Below are 20,000 nucleotides of genomic sequence, written 5' to 3'. Positions count from 1 at the left end.
GCAGGTTTTCATCAATGATCTCTCTGTCCTTTGCTCCATTCATCTTTCCCTCAATCCTAACTAGTCTCTCAGTCCCTGCTGTTGAACAATATCACCACAGCATGATGCTGCCACCACGCTTCACTGTAGGGCTTGTGCCAGGTTTCCTCCAGATGTGACGCTTGGCATTCAGGCCAAAGAGTTCAATCTTGGTTTCATCAGACCAGAGAATCTTGTTTCTCATGGTCTGAGTCCTTTAGGTGCCTTTTGGCAAACTCCAAGCGGGCTGTCATGTGCCTTTTACTGACGAGTGGCTTCCGTCTGGCCACTACCATAAAGGCCTAATTGGTGGAGTTCTGCAAAGATGGGAGAACCTTCCAGAATTACAACCATCTCCACAGAGGAACTCTGTCATAGTGACCATCGGGTTCTTGATCACCTCCCTGACCAAGGCCCTTCTCCCCTGATTGCTCAGTTGGCAGGGCAACCAGCTCCAGGAAGTGTCTTGGTGGTTCCAAACTTTTTCCATTTAAGAATGAATGAGGCCACTGTTCTTTTCTTGGGGACCTTCAATGCTGTAGACATTTTTTGGTACACTTCCCCAGATCTGTGCTTCGACACAATCCTGTCTCGGAGCTCTACGGACAATTCCTTCGACCTCATGGCTTGGTTTTTCGCACTGAGATTTGTATTTATTATGGATCCCCCTTTAGCTGCTGCCAAAGCAGCAGCTACTCTTCCTGGGGTCCAGCAAAATTAAGGCAGTTTATATAATTTTAAAAACATTACAATAGATTCACAGATTTCACAACACACTGTGAGACCTCAAGCCCCTACTCCACCACTACCACATATGTACAGTACTATATGTATGTATAGTGCGTATGTTATCGTGTGTGTGTGTGTGTGTGTGTGTGTGTGTGTGTGTGTGCCAATGTTTGTGTTGCTTCACAGTCCCCGCTGTTCCAAGGTGTTTATCCGTTTTTTTTAAATCTAATTTTATAAGGTCCCACAGCTGGCATGTACTGTGAACTGTGGGACCTTATATAGACAGGTGTGTGCCTTTCCAAATCATGTCCAATCAATTTAATTTACCACAGGTAGACTCCAATCAAGTTGTAGAAACATCAAGGATTATCAATGGAAACAGGATGCACCTGAGCTCAATTTAGAGTCTCATAGGCAAAAGGTCTGAATACTAATGTAAATAAGGTATTTCAGTTTTTATTTTATACATTTGTAAACATTTCTTAAAAACCTGTTTTCACTGTGTCATTATGGGGTATTGGGTGTAGATTGATGAGGAAAATGTACTGAATCCATTTTAGAATAAGGCTGTAACGTAACAAAATGTGGAAAAAGTAAAGAAGTCTGATTACTTTCCCAATGCACTGTACCAATGTAAAAAAAAATATTTTTTAAAATAAAAAATAAAGTCTGATTTAAATTATTATTATCCGACAATACCATTTTATTTCTATGCATTTTAGCATCACAACACTGAGGTGTAAGGGGTCCCCAGTTTCTTTTAGGTGGACTGGATCTTTATATTTACCACCTGGGTCCTGCTTCAGTAATAATAAAAAAAATCTGACCTTCTTGTTGAGTGTCTGATAATCGACCATTTTTACAGGAATGGCTAAAACATGCTAATAACAGACCTTTTGAGTTCACCGAAAAAATATTTGATATACCTCAACTACCTAATATGCCATCCAGACCTGGAGATTTCCCCAGACTTGAAGGCTTTAATTGCATCTAAAAGATCCTTCTCTGTAATTAGGTCTTCACATCAGACCTAATCTTTCAAAACATCGTTTGGTGAATCATGGATGACTGTCATCTGGGGAGGAAGGTAGCCTAGTGGTTAGAGCGTTGGGGCGGCAGGTAGCCTAGTGGTTAGAGCGTTGGGAGGCAGGTAGCCTAGTGGTTAGAGCATTGGGAGGCAGGTAGCCTAGTGGTTAGAGCGTTGGGAGGCAGGTAGCCTAGTGGTTAGAGCGTTGGGCGGCAGGTAGCCTAGTGGTTAGAGCGTTGGGCGGCAGGTAGCCTAGTGGTTAGAGCGTTGGGCGGCAGGTAGCCTAGTGGTTAGAGCGATGGGAGGCAGGTAGCCTAGTACCGTAAATTCCGGACTATAAACCGCAACTTTTTTCTCAATCTTTGAACATCGCGGCTTAAACAATGACGCGGCTAATATATGGATTTTTCCCGCTTTCAATTTTTTTTTTTTAAAAAAACACATTCTGTGACGTGCTCAGTTTTTTGGCGGCATGAAGCTTTCATTAGACCAATGAAATTGCCGAACGGGTTACGGTCAAACAACTTTTTTGTTTACGGTTTTGATTAAATCGAGCACTCTCAAACTTATTACGGTAGTCATTTTGTCACCCTCATCATGGCAAAGACACGGAGAAATGCATATGATGCAGCTTTCAAGTTGAAGGCGATTGATCTGGCTGTTGGAAAGGAAATAGAGCTGCTGCACGGGAGCTTGGTCTTAATGAGTCCATGATAAGACGTTGGAAACAGCAGCGTGAGGAATTGACTCAGTGCAAAAAGACAACTAAAGCTTACTGCTAATTTTTAATTTTTGTTACAAGCCGTGTTTCGTTAAAGCCTATTTATTTTTGTTACAAGCCGTGTTTCGTTAAAGCCTGTGTAAAGTTCATTTGTTTCAATGTACCGGTAGGCACCTGCGGCTTATAGACGTGCGGCTTATTTATGTTCAAAATAATATATATTTTTTAATTCAGTGGGTGCGGCTTATATTCAGGTGCGCTTAATAGTACGGAAATTACGGTAGTTAGAGCGTTGGGCCAGTAACCGAAAGGTTGCAGGATCGAATCCTCGAGCTGACAAGGTAAAAATCTGTCGTTCTGCCCATGAACAAGGCAGTTAACCCACTGTTGCTAGGCCGTCATTGTAAATAAGAATATATTCTTAACTGACTTGCCTAGTTAAATAAAGGTTCAATACATTTTTTTTATTTGTAACAAGTTTCAGTACATTGTTTAGGGGGGGTAGCATTTCTATGCTGAAGATTAGAAAATAATTTGGTACATTTTTCCCCATATTCGCTTTATTTTTATAATATATTACACTGGATCTTTCTTGAATAAGTTCCTCCATTTCTTTTTGTTTTTCTTCTAACTAATTCTGTGCCTCTATGGTACAGTTTTTATTGCTATCTAACTGTACTTTTAGTCCTTCAATTTCCTTTGTTAATATGGATTATTTTGACCTTAATTGTTTTTGGTTTATAGATGAGTAGTGAATTGCATGGCCTCTAAAGGCACATTTAAAAGTGTCCCTTACAATAAGGGGATCTGCTGTACCTATGTTATGTCTGAAAAAGTCAGTTATAAATTCTTCTGTCCTGGTTTTAAACAAGTCTCCAATATCCTTGTGGAAAATCTGTAAGAATAATGTGTATTCCAATAATTTTATGGGACCGACTGCAATTTGTCCCCGATCAAACATTTGGTGCCATGAGAATGACATAAGAAAGTAGTCAACATTTTTTACATTTTAGTCATTTAGCAGACGCTCTTATCCAGAGCGACTTACAGTAGTGAATGCATACATTTCATTTCATGCATTTTTTTTGGTTGTACTGGCCCCCCGTGGGAATCGAACCCACAACCCTGGCGTTGCAAACACCATGCTCTACCAACTGAGCCACAGGGAAGGCCAAGACAACTAGCTTGATGTTTAAGCCTCTGCATATCCACTAGTTCCAATATATGAATAATATTCATCATGTCTTTAAGTGCATGAGGTTGATACGTTTGTTGAAGTATTTAAAACCATACTATCATCTCCCACCATAATAATTGAGCCATGTACGTTCATGATGACATATGTGAGTGCTACAGGGCGGTAGCCATTGTAGCGGTTAGGCTTAAGAGTTCTTGGGGAACAGGAATGAGATTTCTGATTGTATTTTAGTACAAAGGCCCACTCAAGAGGTGCTACTTACGTCGTACGCCAAGCTATCAGCCTCGTTGGCTACGGTAAGACCAGCCAGCTCTCCCAGTCCCAGTTCAGCCTCCATGTTCTCATCAGGACCCATTATGAAGGCCTTTCCTGAGGAGGGAGGGAACGTCAACGCCTCCACTGGAATAGATAAACACATAGTTACTAACCTGCAAAGGAAGCCATTACACACTGACAATGTTATGGAGATAACACTGGGCAAATACACGTTGCGAACTTCTGAAAACAAATCCCAAAAACTGTTTCCTGTTTTTTTCCCACGAAATCCCAGTTAGAGGATTCCCTGAATCAGAGAGGAATAAGCAGAAAGGGAACCTTTCAACTGAGAAGATTCTGAAAAACCAGGGAACTTTAGAAACCTTTTCTTCATTTTGCAACCCTAGTGATTAGCCCTGGGTCTGGCAGAGACCGGGGACAGAGAGACCGGGGACAGAGAGACCGGGGACAGAGAGACCGGGGACAGAGAGACCGGGGACAGAGACAAACAGGTCTGTACCTTCGTCCGTGCGGTTGTCCTGGTGCTGCTCGTTGAGCCTGGGTGCGTTGGAGCGGGCCTGGGGGGAAGAGGAGGGTTCTCTGGGACTCATGTCCTCTTGGTCCCTCAGGTTGGCCAGCATGTCCTGGAGCTTAGACCGGTTAGGTCCTGGGGAGAGCAAACAGGTAGGGGGAAAATGTTAGAACAGAGAGAGACAATATACCAGTAGTGTATACTGATAGTGCAGGGAGCAGAGAGAGCAGAGGACATTACTACAGTATAGGGTGAAATATACCAGTAGTGTATACTGATAGTGCAGGGAGAAGAGAGGACATTACTACAGTATAGGGGAAAACAAAGACAGACAGCAGTTGAGTGTCTATATTTGTTCAAACTGAAAAGGGAAGAAAAATATGTCCATGATGTCGAGGGGTTGTGGGGGCATCCTGACAAACAAACAACTCCACACAGACCCACAAGGATGAAGACAACAAAAATAGAATTCCATGAGAGGAAAGACAGCAAGAAAAAAGAAGCAGGTTGAAACAGCACCAGAGCCAGGTTGTGATAGCAGGTTGTGACAGAAGTAAAAAAAAAAAAGAAGAAAAGTTATGTAAATGTAAGTAGAAGCAGGAGCTGCCTGCGACAGCAGAAGGAGGTGCAAATGATCCAAAAGATGAGTCTGGACAAAAGCTGAACATGACATTGAGAATGTACAGCCTGTCACTAAGGTCTGAGAATGTACAGCTTGTCACTAAGGTCTCAGAATGTATAGGCTGAGACCTGAGACTAAGGTCTCAGAATGTATAGCCTGTCACTAAGGTCTCAGAATGTATAGCCTGTCACTAAGGTCTCAGAATGTATAGCCTGTCACTAAGGTCTCAGAATGTATAGCCTGTCACTAAGGTCTCAGAATGTATAGCCTGTCACTAAGGTCTCAGAATGTATAGCCTGTCACTAAGGTCTCAGAATGTATAGCCTGTCACTAAGGTCTCAGAATGTATAGCCTGTCACTAAGGTCTCAGAATGTATAGCCTGTCACTAAGGTCTCAGAATGTATAGCCTGTCACTAAGGTCTCAGAATGTATAGCCTGTCACTAAGGTCTCAGAATGTACAAGATGCTGTTGATGTCGAGTCGAATATGATTGAGTTAGTATTTGATCCCTGGCAGACAGAGGTCATGCAGAGGTTCTGTAGGATGCACATTACTTTGACACAAATAATGATCTGTATTGAGTTAACAAAATAAAGGAATGACTAAAACACATCCAGAGGTTGGACTAAAACACATTCACTTGGACTAAAACACATCCAGAGGTTGGACTAAAACACATTCACTTGGACTAAAACACTTCCAGATGTTGGACTAAAACACTTCCAGAGGTTGGACTAAAACACATCCAGAGGTTGGACTAAAACACATCCAGAGGTTGGACTAAAACACATCCAGAGGTTGGACTAAAACACATCCAGAGGTTGGACTAAAACACATCCAGAGGTTGGACTAAAACACATCCAGAGGTTGGACTAAAACACATCCAGAGGTTGGACTAAAACACATCCAGAGGTTGGACTAAAACACATCCAGAGGTTGGACTAAAACACATCCAGAGGTTGGACTAAAACACATCCAGAGGTTGGACTAAAACACATCCAGAGGTTGGACTAAAACACATCCAGAGGTTGGACTAAAACACATCCAGAGGTTGGACTAAAACACATTCAGAGGTTGGAGTAAAACACATTCAGAGGTTGGAGTAAACACATTCAGAGACAGACAGAAGAGTTGAAGATGGCAGGTGGGATGAATAATAACACAGACAGAAGCTAAAATAAGTGAGGAGAAAGATAAGAAGTTTATTCTTTATTTGAAGCTTTGAGAAGATGACAGGGAGGAGAGGACAGGAAGGAACAGACAAGGAGGAGAGGGTGAGGAGAGGTTCAGGGAGGAGGAGAGAGGTTCAGGGAGGAGGAGAGAGGTTCAGGGAGGAGGAGAAGTAACTTACTCTTTCCCCCCTTCTTCCCCTTGCGCTCCTTCCTGTACTCCTCCTTGAGTTTGGTTATCAAACCCTGGTCCACGTCCCAGGCCTCTGACATGGCAGACTGCTCCTCCTTCTCTACAGAGGGACAAAACCAGACCTGTTCAGGACCCTGGACTATATATTTATATAGTGTTGTAGATACTGGAGGGGCTTTTAAAGGCAAGAGAAAAACCTCCTGGAAGTGGAAAGTCATTGTGGCCTCTGCCTATTACTTGATATAGGCTAGTCTGGGCATGATCAAGTAAGAGGCAGGGGCCACAATGACTTTCCACTTCCAGGAGGTTTTTCTCTTGCCTTTAAAAGCCCCTCCGGTATCTACAACACTCAGCTGGTTGTCTTTTAACTGAGCCTAGAGATGATAGTTCAAGTGGAAATCTATTTCTCTGGTAGAAACCCCCCCAAAGAGAGTAGACTGTTGTTGGGCATCACTGTTTTATATGATAAGAAACCACACACTTTTCTTGAACCAACAGCCCCATTTTGGAACTAGACTTGTTTTTCCAGGTTTGGGGTAAGAGACATACTGTAGTCAGTCACAAAGAGAATCAAGTAGCACACACACACACACACACACACACACACACACACACACACACACACACACACACACACACACACACACACCCCAAGACTGGTGCACAGCAACCCCAGGACAAATACCAGCCCTCACAGAAACATACAAGATTGAAGTTCACTTAACTTTACAAGAGTTTTGCCACGTTATTTATTATCACTCCACTCACCCTGTCCCACCCTCTCCTCACTCACCCACACCTGCCCCGGCCTCCACTCACACCTGTCCCACCCTCTCCTCACCCACCCACCCCTGTCCTACCCTCTCCTCACCCACCAACCCCTGTCCCGGCCTCCACTCACCCACCCACACCTGTCCCACCCTCTCCTCACCCACCCCTGTCCCAGCCTCCACTCACCCACCCACACATGTCCCACCCTCTCCTCACCCACCCCTGTCCCGGCCTCCACTCACCCACCCACACCTGTCCCACCCTCTCCTCACCCACCCCTGTCCCAGCCTCCACTCACCCACCCACACATGTCCCACCCTCTCCTCACCCACCCCTGTCCCGGCCTCCACTCACCCACCCACACCTCTCCCACCCTCTCCTCACCCACCCACCCACCCCTCCCCTGTCCCACCCTCCTCCCCTACCTCCCTCTCACCCACCCCACCCTCCACTCACCTCTCACCCAACCCACTCCTGTCCCACCCTTCACTCACCCTGTCCCCCCTCTCACTCACCATGTCCCACCCCCTCTCCCTCTCCCTCACCCAACCCACCCCTGTCCCACCCTGTCCCTCTCACTCACCCTCTCACCCAACCCTGACCCACCCTCCACTCACCCTGTCCCACCCCTCCACTCACCCTGTCCCACCCCTCCACTCACCCCACCCGTCTCACCCTGCCCCCCCTCTCACTCACCCCAGTCGGTCCCGTCCCCAGCGCTGCGGGACTCAGGCGATGTGTCCATATTGTCAGGGCTAGACAGGAAGTCGAAGCCTTTCAGTGCGTCCTCTGCATCCGGATCCTCACTAGTGTCCATACTGAGGGACAGGGCCGGTGATGACGACGATGGTGGCTTCTTCCTCACCATCTAGGGGACAGAGGGACGTTGTACTGTTGGTACAGACCATTCTGATATTGTCAGCTCAGTTATTTTAGTTGACTGATCTGGTATCATCAACTTCAGATGAAAAAGGCTTTGGCTAAATGTGTGTATGATGCACACCTGTGCGTGTGTTTATAGCGTGTGTGTGTGTGTGAGTATAGTGTGTGTGTGTGTGTGTATAGCGTGTATATAGCGTGTGTGTGTGTGTAGCGCGTGTGCCTTACGGTCCCCGTAGGTCCTGTCTGTTCCATGATAGTCCGATCCAACCCTGCACCATCTTCATCATCGTCTTCATCACAGTAGAACCTGAAGGTGTCCAGCACAGCACTGGACTCAGACACCTCAGTCTTCCTACACACACAGAGAGGGAGGGATTGGGCATCATGTCTGTTCCACTACAGTAGCAAATTTGGGACAGTATTAGCAGCATATGGATGAGTCTGTTCAGGCCATTTGTTAACGGACTCAGGAAATACATTTACGGCATTTATTTGCTGTGTTCTGAATGTTAACCGCGAGCAGGCTGGAGCTAGCCTGATAACCGCGAGCAGGCTGGAGCTAGCCTGATAACCGCGAGCAGGCTGGAGCTAGCCTGATAACCGCGAGCAGGCTGGAGCTAGCCTGATAACCGCGAGCAGGCTGGAGCTAGCCTGATAACCGCGAGCAGGCTGGAGCTAGCCTGATAACCATCCTGATCTGTTTCACTAGGTCATAGAAATAGAATTACAGGAAAGGACATTCACATTGTTGTTCTGATGTGTTTTTGCCTTCAGGTAATTCTATCATTGTGTTGAGTGCAGTTTTGTATACTCACCGTCCTCCAGTGCCGGTGCCTTTAGGTACTGTGTCTGTCCCGTTGACCAGAGGGGTCTCTGACCCGGTCCTCTCCCCAGGTCTACCCCCTCCGTCTCCAGCCATAGCCAGCAGGGTTTTCACCCTCTGAGACTTCACATCCAGGATGGTGTCGGTATAACCCACCTCCTGAAGATACCTGGAGACATAAAGGGGGCGCTGTCAGGAGAAAAGCTGCCATAACAAATAAATGACAAGACACACAACATATTGCTGAGTCTACCATTTTAACAAATCGCAGGAGTGACGTTACATCAGGACAATCTGTAACCGATCAAAAAGAGACGAGCTCAGATATGACCTACAGTTCGTCATGGTGGAGTATGGAGAGTAGTAACGATCAGTACTGTCAAAGGGATCCTCATCATAATGCTGTTTTTAATGTTATATTACCAGGTAAGTTGACTGAGAACACATTCTCATTTACAGCAACGACCTGAGGAATAGTTACAGGGGAGAGGGGGATGAATGAGCCAGTTAGAAGATGGGGGATGATTAGGTGACCGTGATGGTATGAGGGCCAGATTGAGAATTTAGCCAGGACACCCCTACTCTTACAATAAGTACCATGAGATCTTTAGTGACCACAGAGAGTCAGGACACCCGTTTAACATACCATCCAAAAGACAACCCCCTACACAGGGCAATGTCCCCAATCACTGCCCTGGGGCATTGGGATATTTTTTTTTGGACCAGAGGAAAGAGTCTCTCCTACTGGCCCTCCAACACCACTTCCAGCAGCATCTGGTCTCCCATCCAGGGACCAACCAGGACAAATCCTGCATAGCTTCAGAAGCAAGACAGCAGTGGAATGCAGGGTGGTATGCTGCTGGAGGTGTATGGGTAGTCGTAGTAATGATAAGTACTGTCCAGGAGAGGGAGCTGTTGCCCATGTTTTCACTGTCCCAGAGCAGCTTGGTAGAGCAGTACAAGTCAAGTCTGTCTGAGGAGCTGACGGCCTTGTTTCCAGGGTTAGTGGTATGGTATAGTAACTCACTGTCTGAGGAGCTGACGGCCTTGTTTCCAGGGTTAGTGGTATGGTATAGTAACTCACTGTCTGAGGAGCTGACGACCTTGTTTCCAGGGTTAGTGGTATGGTATAGTAACTCACTGAGGAGCTGACGGCCTTGTTTCCAGGGTTAGTGGTATGGTATAGTAACTCACTGTCTGAGGAGCTGACGGCCTTGTTTCCAGGGTTAGTGGTATGGTATAGTAACTCACTGAGGAGCTGACGACCTTGTTTCCAGGGTTAGTGGTATGGTATAGTAACTCACTGAGGAGCTGACGACCTTGTTTCCAGGGTTAGTGGTATGGTATAGTAACTCACTGAGGAGCTGACGACCTTGTTTCCAGGGTTAGTGGTATGGTATAGTAACTCACTGTCGAGGAGCTGACGACCTTGTTTCCAGGGTTAGTGGTATGGTATAGTAACTCACTGCTGAGGAGCTGACGACCTTGTTTCCAGGGTTAGTGGTATGGTATAGTAACTCACTGTCTGAGGAGCTGACGACCTTGTTTCCAGGGTTAGTGGTATGGTATAGTAACTCACTGCTAGGAGCTGACGACCTTGTTTCCAGGGTTAGTGGTATGGTATAGTAACTCACTGTCTGAGGAGCTGACGACCTTGTTTCCAGGGTTAGTGGTATGGTATAGTAACTCACTGTCTGAGGAGCTGACGACCTTGTTTCCAGGGTTAGTGGTATGGTATAGTAACTCACTGTCTGAGGAGCTGACGACCTTGTTTCCAGGGTTAGTGGTATGGTATAGTAACTCACTGTCTGAGGAGCTGACGACCTTGTTTCCAGGGTTAGTGGTATGGTATAGTAACTCACTGTCTGAGGAGCTGACGGCCTTGTTTCCAGGGTTAGTGGTATGGTATAGTAACTCACTGTCTGAGGAGCTGACGACCTTGTTTCCAGGGTTAGTGGTATGGTATAGTAACTCACTGAGGAGCTGACGACCTTGTTTCCAGGGTTAGTGGTATGGTATAGTAACTCACTGAGGAGCTGACGACCTTGTTTCCAGGGTTAGTGGTATGGTATAGTAACTCACTGAGGAGCTGACGACCTTGTTTCCAGGGTTAGTGGTATGGTATAGTAACTCACTGAGGAGCTGACGACCTTGTTTCCAGGGTTAGTGGTATGGTATAGTAACTCACTGAGGAGCTGACGACCTTGTTTCCAGGGTTAGTGGTATGGTATAGTAACTCACTGAGGAGCTGACGGCCTTGTTTCCAGGGTTAGTGGTATGGTATAGTAACTCACTGTCTGAGGAGCTGACGACCTTGTTTCCAGGGTTAGTGGTATGGTATAGTAACTCACTGAGGAGCTGACGGCCTTGTTTCCAGGGTTAGTGGTATGGTATAGTAACTCACTGAGGAGCTGACGACCTTGTTTCCAGGGTTAGTGGTATGGTATAGTAACTCACTGTCTGAGGAGCTGACGACCTTGTTTCCAGGGTTAGTGGTATGGTATAGTAACTCACTGTCTGAGGAGCTGACGACCTTGTTTCCAGGGTTAGTGGTATGGTATAGTAACTCACTGTCTGAGGAGCTGACGACCTTGTTTCCAGGGTTAGTGGTATGGTATAGTAACTCACTGTCTGAGGAGCTGACGACCTTGTTTCCAGGGTTAGTGGTATGGTATAGTAACTCACTGTCTGAGGAGCTGACGACCTTGTTTCCAGGGTTAGTGGTATGGTATAGTAACTCACTGAGGAGCTGACGACCTTGTTTCCAGGGTTAGTGGTATGGTATAGTAACTCACTGTCTGAGGAGCTGACGACCTTGTTTCCAGGGTTAGTGGTATGGTATAGTAACTCACTGTCTGAGGAGCTGACGACCTTGTTTCCAGGGTTAGTGGTATGGTATAGTAACTCACTGTCTGAGGAGCTGACGACCTTGTTTCCAGGGTTAGTGGTATGGTATAGTAACTCACTGAGGAGCTGACGACCTTGTTTCCAGGGTTAGTGGTATGGTATAGTAACTCACTGAGGAGCTGACGGCCTTGTTTCCAGGGTTAGTGGTATGGTATAGTAACTCACTGTCTGAGGAGCTGACGACCTTGTTTCCAGGGTTAGTGGTATGGTATAGTAACTCACTGTCTGAGGAGCTGACGACCTTGTTTCCAGGGTTAGTGGTATGGTATAGTAACTCACTGAGGAGCTGACGACCTTGTTTCCAGGGTTAGTGGTATGGTATAGTAACTCACTGAGGAGCTGACGACCTTGTTTCCAGGGTTAGTGGTATGGTATAGTAACTCACTGTCTGAGGAGCTGACGGCCTTGTTTCCAGGGTTAGTGGTATGGTATAGTAACTCACTGAGGAGCTGACGACCTTGTTTCCAGGGTTAGTGGTATGGTATAGTAACTCACTGAGGAGCTGACGGCCTTGTTTCCAGGGTTAGTGGTATGGTATAGTAACTCACTGAGGAGCTGACGACCTTGTTTCCAGGGTTAGTGGTATGGTATAGTAACTCACTGAGGAGCTGACGGCATTGTTTCCAGGGTTAGTGGTATGGTATAGTAACTCACTGAGGAGCTGACGACCTTGTTTCCAGGGTTAGTGGTATGGTATAGTAACTCACTGAGGAGCTGACGACCTTGTTTCCAGGGTTAGTGGTATGGTATAGTAACTCACTGTCTGAGGAGCTGACGACCTTGTTTCCAGGGTTAGTGGTATGGTATAGTAACTCACTGTCTGAGGAGCTGACGGCCTTGTTTCCAGGGTTAGTGGTATGGTATAGTAACTCACTGAGGAGCTGACGACCTTGTTTCCAGGGTTAGTGGTATGGTATAGTAACTCACTGTCTGAGGAGCTGACGACCTTGTTTCCAGGGTTAGTGGTATGGTATAGTAACTCACTGAGGAGCTGACGACCTTGTTTCCAGGGTTAGTGGTATGGTATAGTAACTCACTGAGGAGCTGACGGCCTTGTTTCCAGGGTTAGTGGTATGGTATAGTAACTCACTGTCTGAGGAGCTGACGACCTTGTTTCCAGGGTTAGTGGTATGGTATAGTAACTCACTGAGGAGCTGACGGCCTTGTTTCCAGGGTTAGTGGTATGGTATAGTAACTCACTGTCTGAGGAGCTGACGACCTTGTTTCCAGGGTTAGTGGTATGGTATAGTAACTCACTGAGGAGCTGACGACCTTGTTTCCAGGGTTAGTGGTATGGTATAGTAACTCACTGAGGAGCTGACGGCCTTGTTTCCAGGGTTAGTGGTATGGTATAGTAACTCACTGTCTGAGGAGCTGACGGCCTTGTTTCCAGGGTTAGTGGTATGGTATAGTAACTCACTGTCTGAGGAGCTGACGACCTTGTTTCCAGGGTTAGTGGTATGGTATAGTAACTCACTGTCTGAGGAGCTGACGACCTTGTTTCCAGGGTTAGTGGTATGGTATAGTAACTCACTGTCTGAGGAGCTGACGACCTTGTTTCCAGGGTTAGTGGTATGGTATAGTAACTCACTGAGGAGCTGACGACCTTGTTTCCAGGGTTAGTGGTATGGTATAGTAACTCACTGAGGAGCTGACGACCTTGTTTCCAGGGTTAGTGGTATGGTATAGTAACTCACTGTCTGAGGAGCTGACGACCTTGTTTCCAGGGTTAGTGGTATGGTATAGTAACTCACTGTCTGAGGAGCTGACGGCCTTGTTTCCAGGGTTAGTGGTATGGTATAGTAACTCACTGAGGAGCTGACGACCTTGTTTCCAGGGTTAGTGGTATGGTATAGTAACTCACTGAGGAGCTGACGACCTTGTTTCCAGGGTTAGTGGTATGGTATAGTAACTCACTGTCTGAGGAGCTGACGACCTTGTTTCCAGGGTTAGTGGTATGGTATAGTAACTCACTGTCTGAGGAGCTGACGACCTTGTTTCCAGGGTTAGTGGTATGGTATAGTAACTCACTGTCTGAGGAGCTGACGACCTTGTTTCCAGGGTTAGTGGTATGGTATAGTAACTCACTGTCTGAGGAGCTGACGACCTTGTTTCCAGGGTTAGTGGTATGGTATAGTAACTCACTGTCTGAGGAGCTGACGACCTTGTTTCCAGGGTTAGTGGTATGGTATAGTAACTCACTGTCTGAGGAGCTGACGACCTTGTTTCCAGGGTTAGTGGTATGGTATAGTAACTCACTGTCTGAGGAGCTGACGACCTTGTTTCCAGGGTTAGTGGTATGGTATAGTAACTCACTGTCTGAGGAGCTGACGGCCTTGTTTCCAGGGTTAGTGGTATGGTATAGTAACTCACTGTCTGAGGAGCTGACGACCTTGTTTCCAGGGTTAGTGGTATGGTATAGTAACTCACTGAGGAGCTGACGACCTTGTTTCCAGGGTTAGTGGTATGGTATAGTAACTCACTGAGGAGCTGACGACCTTGTTTCCAGGGTTAGTGGTATGGTATAGTAACTCACTGAGGAGCTGACGACCTTGTTTCCAGGGTTAGTGGTATGGTATAGTAACTCACTGAGGAGCTGACGACCTTGTTTCCAGGGTTAGTGGTATGGTATAGTAACTCACTGTCTGAGGAGCTGACGACCTTGTTTCCAGGGTTAGTGGTATGGTATAGTAACTCACTGTCTGAGGAGCTGACGGCCTTGTTTCCAGGGTTAGTGGTATGGTATAGTAACTCACTGAGGAGCTGACGACCTTGTTTCCAGGGTTAGTGGTATGGTATAGTAACTCACTGAGGAGCTGACGACCTTGTTTCCAGGGTTAGTGGTATGGTATAGTAACTCACTGAGGAGCTGACGACCTTGTTTCCAGGGTTAGTGGTATGGTATAGTAACTCACTGAGGAGCTGACGACCTTGTTTCCAGGGTTAGTGGTATGGTATAGTAACTCACTGAGGAGCTGACGACCTTGTTTCCAGGGTTAGTGGTATGGTATAGTAACTCACTGTCTGAGGAGCTGACGGCCTTGTTTCCAGGGTTAGTGGTATGGTATAGTAACTCACTGAGGAGCTGACGACCTTGTTTCCAGGGTTAGTGGTATGGTATAGTAACTCACTGAGGAGCTGACGGCCTTGTTTCCAGGGTTAGTGGTATGGTTAGGTAACTCACTGAGGAGCAGACGGCCTTGTTTCCAGGGTTAGTGGTATGGTATAGTAACTCACTGTCTGAGGAGCTGACGACCTTGTTTCCAGGGTTAGTGGTATGGTATAGTAACTCACTGAGGAGCTGACGACCTTGTTTCCAGGGTTAGTGGTATGGTATAGTAACTCACTGAGGAGCTGACGACCTTGTTTCCAGGGTTAGTGGTATGGTATAGTAACTCACTGAGGAGCTGACGGCCTTGTTTCCAGGGTTAGTGGTATGGTATAGTAACTCACTGTCTGAGGAGCTGACGACCTTGTTTCCAGGGTTAGTGGTATGGTATAGTAACTCACTGAGGAGCTGACGGCCTTGTTTCCAGGGTTAGTGGTATGGTATAGTAACTCACTGTCTGAGGAGCTGACGACCTTGTTTCCAGGGTTAGTGGTATGGTATAGTAACTCACTGAGGAGCTGACGACCTTGTTTCCAGGGTTAGTGGTATGGTATAGTAACTCACTGAGGAGCTGACGGCCTTGTTTCCAGGGTTAGTGGTATGGTATAGTAACTCACTGTCTGAGGAGCTGACGGCCTTGTTTCCAGGGTTAGTGGTATGGTATAGTAACTCACTGTCTGAGGAGCTGACGACCTTGTTTCCAGGGTTAGTGGTATGGTATAGTAACTCACTGTCTGAGGAGCTGACGACCTTGTTTCCAGGGTTAGTGGTATGGTATAGTAACTCACTGTCTGAGGAGCTGACGACCTTGTTTCCAGGGTTAGTGGTATGGTATAGTAACTCACTGAGGAGCTGACGGCCTTGTTTCCAGGGTTAGTGGTATGGTATAGTAACTCACTGTCTGAGGAGCTGACGACCTTGTTTCCAGGGTTAGTGGTATGGTATAGTAACTCACTGAGGAGCTGACGACCTTGTTTCCAGGGTTAGTGGTATGGTATAGTAACTCACTGAGGAGCTGACGGCCTTGTTTCCAGGGTTAGTGGTATGGTATAGTAACTCACTGTCTGAGGAGCTGACGACCTTGTTTCCAGGGTTAGTGGTATGGTATAGTAACTCACTGAGGAGCTGACGACCTTGTTTCCAGGGTTAGTGGTATGGTATAGTAACTCACTGTCTGAGGAGCTGACGGCCTTGTTTCCAGGGTTAGTGGTATGGTATAGTAACTCACTGTCTGAGGAGCTGACGACCTTGTTTCCAGGGTTAGTGGTATGGTATAGTAACTCACTGAGGAGCTGACGACCTTGTTTCCAGGGTTAGTGGTATGGTATAGTAACTCACTGTCTGAGGAGCTGACGACCTTGTTTCCAGGGTTAGTGGTATGGTATAGTAACTCACTGTCTGAGGAGCTGACGACCTTGTTTCCAGGGTTAGTGGTATGGTATAGTAACTCACTGAGGAGCTGACGGCCTTGTTTCCAGGGTTAGTGGTATGGTATAGTAACTCACTGTCTGAGGAGCTGACGACCTTGTTTCCAGGGTTAGTGGTATGGTATAGTAACTCACTGTCTGAGGAGCTGACGACCTTGTTTCCAGGGTTAGTGGTATGGTATAGTAACTCACTGTCTGAGGAGCTGACGACCTTGTTTCCAGGGTTAGTGGTATGGTATAGTAACTCACTGAGGAGCTGACGACCTTGTTTCCAGGGTTAGTGGTATGGTATAGTAACTCACTGAGGAGCTGACGACCTTGTTTCCAGGGTTAGTGGTATGGTATAGTAACTCACTGAGGAGCTGACGACCTTGTTTCCAGGGTTAGTGGTATGGTATAGTAACTCACTGAGGAGCTGACGACCTTGTTTCCAGGGTTAGTGGTATGGTATAGTAACTCACTGTCTGAGGAGCTGACGACCTTGTTTCCAGGGTTAGTGGTATGGTATAGTAACTCACTGAGGAGCTGACGGCCTTGTTTCCAGGGTTAGTGGTATGGTATAGTAACTCACTGAGGAGCTGACGACCTTGTTTCCAGGGTTAGTGGTATGGTATAGTAACTCACTGTCTGAGGAGCTGACGACCTTGTTTCCAGGGTTAGTGGTATGGTATAGTAACTCACTGAGGAGCTGACGGCCTTGTTTCCAGGGTTAGTGGTATGGTATAGTAACTCACTGTCTGAGGAGCTGACGACCTTGTTTCCAGGGTTAGTGGTATGGTATAGTAACTCACTGAGGAGCTGACGACCTTGTTTCCAGGGTTAGTGGTATGGTATAGTAACTCACTGAGGAGCTGACGACCTTGTTTCCAGGGTTAGTGGTATGGTATAGTAACTCACTGAGGAGCTGACGACCTTGTTTCCAGGGTTAGTGGTATGGTATAGTAACTCACTGAGGAGCTGACGACCTTGTTTCCAGGGTTAGTGGTATGGTATAGTAACTCACTGAGGAGCTGACGGCCTTGTTTCCAGGGTTAGTGGTATGGTATAGTAACTCACTGAGGAGCTGACGACCTTGTTTCCAGGGTTAGTGGTATGGTATAGTAACTCACTGAGGAGATGACGACCTTGTTTCCAGGGTTAGTGGTATGGTATAGTAACTCACTGAGGAGCTGACGACCTTGTTTCCAGGGTTAGTGGTATGGTATAGTAACTCACTGAGGAGCTGACGACCTTGTTTCCAGGGTTAGTGGTATGGTATAGTAACTCACTGAGGAGCTGACGGCCTTGTTTCCAGGGTTAGTGGTATGGTATAGTAACTCACTGAGGAGCTGACGGCCTTGTTTCCAGGGTTAGTGGTATGGTATAGTAACTCACTGAGGAGCTGACGACCTTGTTTCCAGGGTTAGTGGTATGGTATAGTAACTCACTGAGGAGCTGACGACCTTGTTTCCAGGGTTAGTGGTATGGTATAGTAACTCACTGAGGAGCTGACGACCTTGTTTCCAGGGTTAGTGGTATGGTATAGTAACTCACTGTCTGAGGAGCTGACGACCTTGTTTCCAGGGTTAGTGGTATGGTATAGTAACTCACTGAGGAGCTGACGACCTTGTTTCCAGGGTTAGTGGTATGGTATAGTAACTCACTGAGGAGCTGACGACCTTGTTTCCAGGGTTAGTGGTATGGTATAGTAACTCACTGAGGAGCTGACGACCTTGTTTCCAGGGTTAGTGGTATGGTATAGTAACTCACTGTCTGAGGAGCTGACGACCTTGTTTCCAGGGTTAGTGGTATGGTATAGTAACTCACTGTCTGAGGAGCTGACGACCTTGTTTCCAGGGTTAGTGGTATGGTATAGTAACTCACTGAGGAGCTGACGACCTTGTTTCCAGGGTTAGTGGTATGGTATAGTAACTCACTGTCTGAGGAGCTGACGACCTTGTTTCCAGGGTTAGTGGTATGGTATAGTAACTCACTGTCTGAGGAGCTGACGACCTTGTTTCCAGGGTTAGTGGTATGGTATAGTAACTCACTGTCTGAGGAGCTGACGACCTTGTTTCCAGGGTTAGTGGTATGGTATAGTAACTCACTGTCTGAGGAGCTGACGACCTTGTTTCCAGGGTTAGTGGTATGGTATAGTAACTCACTGAGGAGCTGACGACCTTGTTTCCAGGGTTAGTGGTATGGTATAGTAACTCACTGTCTGAGGAGCTGACGACCTTGTTTCCAGGGTTAGTGGTATGGTATAGTAACTCACTGAGGAGCTGACGACCTTGTTTCCAGGGTTAGTGGTATGGTATAGTAACTCACTGAGGAGCTGACGACCTTGTTTCCAGGGTTAGTGGTATGGTATAGTAACTCACTGAGGAGCTGACGACCTTGTTTCCAGGGTTAGTGGTATGGTATAGTAACTCACTGTCTGAGGAGCTGACGACCTTGTTTCCAGGGTTAGTGGTATGGTATAGTAACTCACTGAGGAGCTGACGACCTTGTTTCCAGGGTTAGTGGTATGGTATAGTAACTCACTGAGGAGCTGACGACCTTGTTTCCAGGGTTAGTGGTATGGTATAGTAACTCACTGAGGAGCTGACGACCTTGTTTCCAGGGTTAGTGGTATGGTATAGTAACTCACTGAGGAGCTGACGACCTTGTTTCCAGGGTTAGTGGTATGGTATAGTAACTCACTGAGGAGCTGACGGCCTTATTTCCAGGGTTAGTGGTATGGTATAGTAACTCACTGTCTGAGGAGCTGACGACCTTGTTTCCAGGGTTAGTGGTATGGTATAGTAACTCACTGTCTGAGGAGCTGACGACCTTGTTTCCAGGGTTAGTGGTATGGTATAGTAACTCACTGTCTGAGGAGCTGACGACCTTGTTTCCAGGGTTAGTGGTATGGTATAGTAACTCACTGTCTGAGGAGCTGACGACCTTGTTTCCAGGGTTAGTGGTATGGTATAGTAACTCACTGTCTGAGGAGCTGACGACCTTGTTTCCAGGACAGCTGGTTGTTCAGAGAGCCAGTGGTCTCATTCTCATTCACCTCATCTGGGGAGAAAAAGGTATTTTGTCTGTAAATAAAATCGGGCTGTCAGTTAGTCAATGCGTGTGTCAGTCAGTCAGCGTGTGTGTGTGCGTGCGTGTGTCAGTCAGCGTGCGTGTGTGCGTGCGTCAGTCAGTCAGCGTGCGTGTGTGCGTGTCAGTCAGTCAGCGTGCGTGTGTCAGTCAGTCAGCGTGCGTGTGTGTGCGTGTGTCAGTCAGCGTGTGTGTGTGCGTGCGTGTGTCAGTCAGCGTGTGTGTGTGCGTGCGTGTGTCAGTCAGCGTGTGTGTGTGTGTGTGTCAGTCAGCGTGTGTGTGTGTGTCAGTCAGCGTGTGTGTGTGTGTCAGTCAGCGTGTGTGTGTGTGTGTGTGTGTCAGTCAGCGTGTGTGTGTGTGTGTGTGTGTCAGTCAGCGTGTGTGTGTGTGTGTGTCAGTCAGCGTGTGTGTGTGTGTGTGTGTCAGTCAGCGTGTGTGTGTGTGTGTCAGTCAGCGTGTGTGTGTGTGTGTGCAGTCAGCGTGTGTGTGTGTGTGTGTGTCAGTCAGCGTGTGTGTGTGTGTGTGTCAGTCAGCGTGTGTGTGTGTG

The 20,000-nt window shown here is 46.9% G+C and overlaps 1 protein-coding gene across 2 annotated transcripts in view; it reads right to left on the bottom strand.

Moving 5' to 3' along the window:
• Positions 1 to 20,000, bottom strand: part of LOC106593463 (striatin) — a 98,362-nt gene that overhangs the window by 34,979 nt on the left and 43,383 nt on the right. For both annotated transcript variants that reach the window (XM_045702265.1, XM_045702266.1), the window contains exons 4-10: positions 19,348 to 19,426; positions 8,934 to 9,110; positions 8,344 to 8,470; positions 7,933 to 8,104; positions 6,455 to 6,565; positions 4,469 to 4,615; positions 3,956 to 4,092 (exon numbers count right to left, since the gene is read on the bottom strand). In XM_045702265.1, the coding sequence (XP_045558221.1) occupies positions 3,956 to 4,092; positions 4,469 to 4,615; positions 6,455 to 6,565; positions 7,933 to 8,104; positions 8,344 to 8,470; positions 8,934 to 9,110; positions 19,348 to 19,426 (950 nt within the window). The remainder of the gene's footprint in view (positions 1 to 3,955; positions 4,093 to 4,468; positions 4,616 to 6,454; positions 6,566 to 7,932; positions 8,105 to 8,343; positions 8,471 to 8,933; positions 9,111 to 19,347; positions 19,427 to 20,000) is intronic.

This window comes from Salmo salar, chromosome ssa19 (genome assembly GCF_905237065.1).
Source record: "Salmo salar chromosome ssa19, Ssal_v3.1, whole genome shotgun sequence".
Taxonomy (NCBI): domain Eukaryota; kingdom Metazoa; phylum Chordata; class Actinopteri; order Salmoniformes; family Salmonidae; genus Salmo; species Salmo salar.
The sequence above is the reverse complement of the archived record's forward strand: the minus strand, read 5'-3'. Positions and strand labels throughout refer to the sequence as shown.